At 40.5% G+C, this 2412-nt stretch overlaps 1 protein-coding gene across 1 annotated transcript; it reads left to right on the forward strand.

Moving 5' to 3' along the window:
* The first annotated feature begins 537 nt into the window (after positions 1-537).
* On the forward strand, positions 538-1665 carry LOC132389464 (N-acetyllactosaminide beta-1,3-N-acetylglucosaminyltransferase 3-like). Its single transcript, XM_059961988.1, has one exon. It carries the CDS (start codon positions 538-540, stop codon positions 1663-1665), a length of 1128 nt encoding a protein of 375 aa, XP_059817971.1.
* Positions 1666-2412: the final 747 nt, after the last annotated feature.

A 2412-nucleotide genomic window follows, 5' to 3' on the forward strand; every position in this document is an offset into this window, starting at 1 on the left:
GACATTTTCGTGGTAAGCTTGTTTTCCAAACTTGCCAATTTACTTTCCAAACTTGTTGCTTTACTTTCCATTTTACTTTCCAGCTTGCTTTCCAAACTTGCAAGTTTAGCATCCAGAAGATTAGAAATTGCATCGATAGATAAAGGCTCCTTAGACGATTTCTTGCTTGTAGCCATTTTAAGTTCGACAGAATTAGATCAAATATAGTTTTAGGAAAAAAAAGTCAATCAAAAGTATCAACTCATATGATTAAATTCGAAAAGATTTGATTAAAGGGTGATTATAGTTAAAAAAATGAAGAGCGCCTAAAAGGCAGATGTTTACGTCGCCATCTTGAAACTCCACCCCCCCGTCAATTAAACTTTCAGCAACGTGTAGGGCCCTGCCTATTCCTTACCTCACCACCATTTTGTGGTCAATATTACAAAGCATTAGTGAACATCAATACAGTTTAAACTTCTCATTCTTCTCAAGCATCATGTAAATGTAAAGTTTTCTTTGAATTAATCCATATTTTTTTTTCTCTACAGGTGAAAGATGAGAAGACACCGGCGATTCTATGAGAAAGTAGGGTTGACTGTTTTGATTACTCTGGGATTGTTCTTCATGTTCTGGGATAATGACCAACGTCGAGAGACTGATGATATTGCAGAAACTGTTCATCGCAAAGATCTGCCCAAGGTTGTTACTGCTGATGCAACTAAATCAGTGCTCAAGCCAAAGTGCCACGCGAACACGACATTGTTGCACCTGCCCTCATTTGATCAACAGAAAGAGCACATAAAAAACTTCTTGATGTATAAACTCTGTCGAGAATTTAACATGATTCAAAACGTCCCAGACAAATGCGGTGGTCGAGAAGGATCTCAGAATGTCTTCCTGCTCCTGGTGATCAAATCAGACCCTTTCAACCATAATCGGCGGGAAATGGTCAGGAAGACCTGGGGCAAAGAACGCGAATTCAATAGGGTCCAAATTAAGACAGTCTTTATCTCCGGTGTCTCTCCTGACCAAAAAGAAAGAAGGAAATTGAATCAGCTGTTAGCAATGGAAAACAAAGAACACAGAGATATGCTACAATGGGATTTCTTGGATACCTTTTACAACCTCACCCTCAAACAATACAAGTTGCTGCAGTGGGTCAGTGAATTTTGTCCCAGTGCTAAGTTCATCTTCAATGGAGATGATGATGTCTTTGCCAACACCGATAACATGGTTGATTACTTGCTAGGCATGAAGGTTCACCAACACCTGTTTGTGGGCCATCTCATTTATGGGGTTGGGCCAATTCGCCAGACGTGGAGCAAGTATTCTGTGCCAGAAATAGTGACCAACATCAAGTCGTACCCACCATACATTGGTGGAGGGGGCATACTTATGTCTGTGTATACAGCTCACATCATTTTCCACATAGCCCAAGACCTTGACCTATACACCATTGATGATGTATTTTTGGGGATGTGCCTGGCCAAGGCTGGTCTAGCCCCACGCTCCCATAGCGGATTCAGGACAGCTGGAATCAGTATTCCTTCAACCCAAGATGACTCTTTCAATCCTTGCTATTACCGTGAGTTGCTGCTAGTGCACCGTTTTCGGCCTTTCGAACTGCTACTGATGTGGGATGCAGTGCATGATGCCAATCTGAAGTGTGTTCATGCTCCCTAGAAATCTGCATCCGCGGAGAGGACCACATGAGTCATAAGAGAACGTAGCAACTGTTGGAATGGAATGCAGATTGTGCACATGTGTTAATCAGTCGTTTATGCAATGTAAGAAGCTCAATTCCTAAATTATATTGGAGGATACATTAATTCATAGAGTTGGTGCCTATCTACATTCTGCAAATGTTTGAAAAGCTGTCAGGTGTCATCACTCAGCCTAATTATTACTGCACCCATAATGACATTACAATATAGATAGGAACACCACAATTTAAGTCAATTGTAAAGTTATTCCAAGTGAGCGGTCCTTGTTGCATTGAGTGCAGATAGGTAGAGCATGTTCACTTGGGGCATTTGTATAATAACACACCAATTAAATTTTTAGCAACAGTTATATCTGTGTATTTTTTTCTTGCCGTTTCTTACATGACCCTTGCAAAATGTGAAAGAGACAAATGCATTTCTTGGACTGGAACTGTGAGAACTACAAAGAATCTAGATCTGAAATTGTCTCAGTGTTGGAGGGATAGAGAAACTTATGGTCATCACTTCTGTACTCAAATGCCAGTCTGCATTGTGTCTAATAACTAAATATAAAATAAAAGCACACACGCAGGAGATGGTTTTAAGTGGAGTATTCACATTGCAGAGAGGGAAAGAGATCAATGAACATGTGGGGACAACAGATCAATATGCATATATAGACGGCAGTCCATATGTACTGCGAAGGGGTATGGCATTAGATTTCGCA

Source organism: Hypanus sabinus, unplaced genomic scaffold, assembly GCF_030144855.1.
Source record: "Hypanus sabinus isolate sHypSab1 unplaced genomic scaffold, sHypSab1.hap1 scaffold_578, whole genome shotgun sequence".
Lineage (NCBI taxonomy): Eukaryota > Metazoa > Chordata > Chondrichthyes > Myliobatiformes > Dasyatidae > Hypanus > Hypanus sabinus.

Excerpts from the sequence above, each read along its gene's own strand:
- LOC132389464 (XM_059961988.1), top strand. The coding sequence starts at position 538 with ATGAGAAGACACCGGCGATTCTATGAGAAAGTAGGGTTGACTGTTTTG.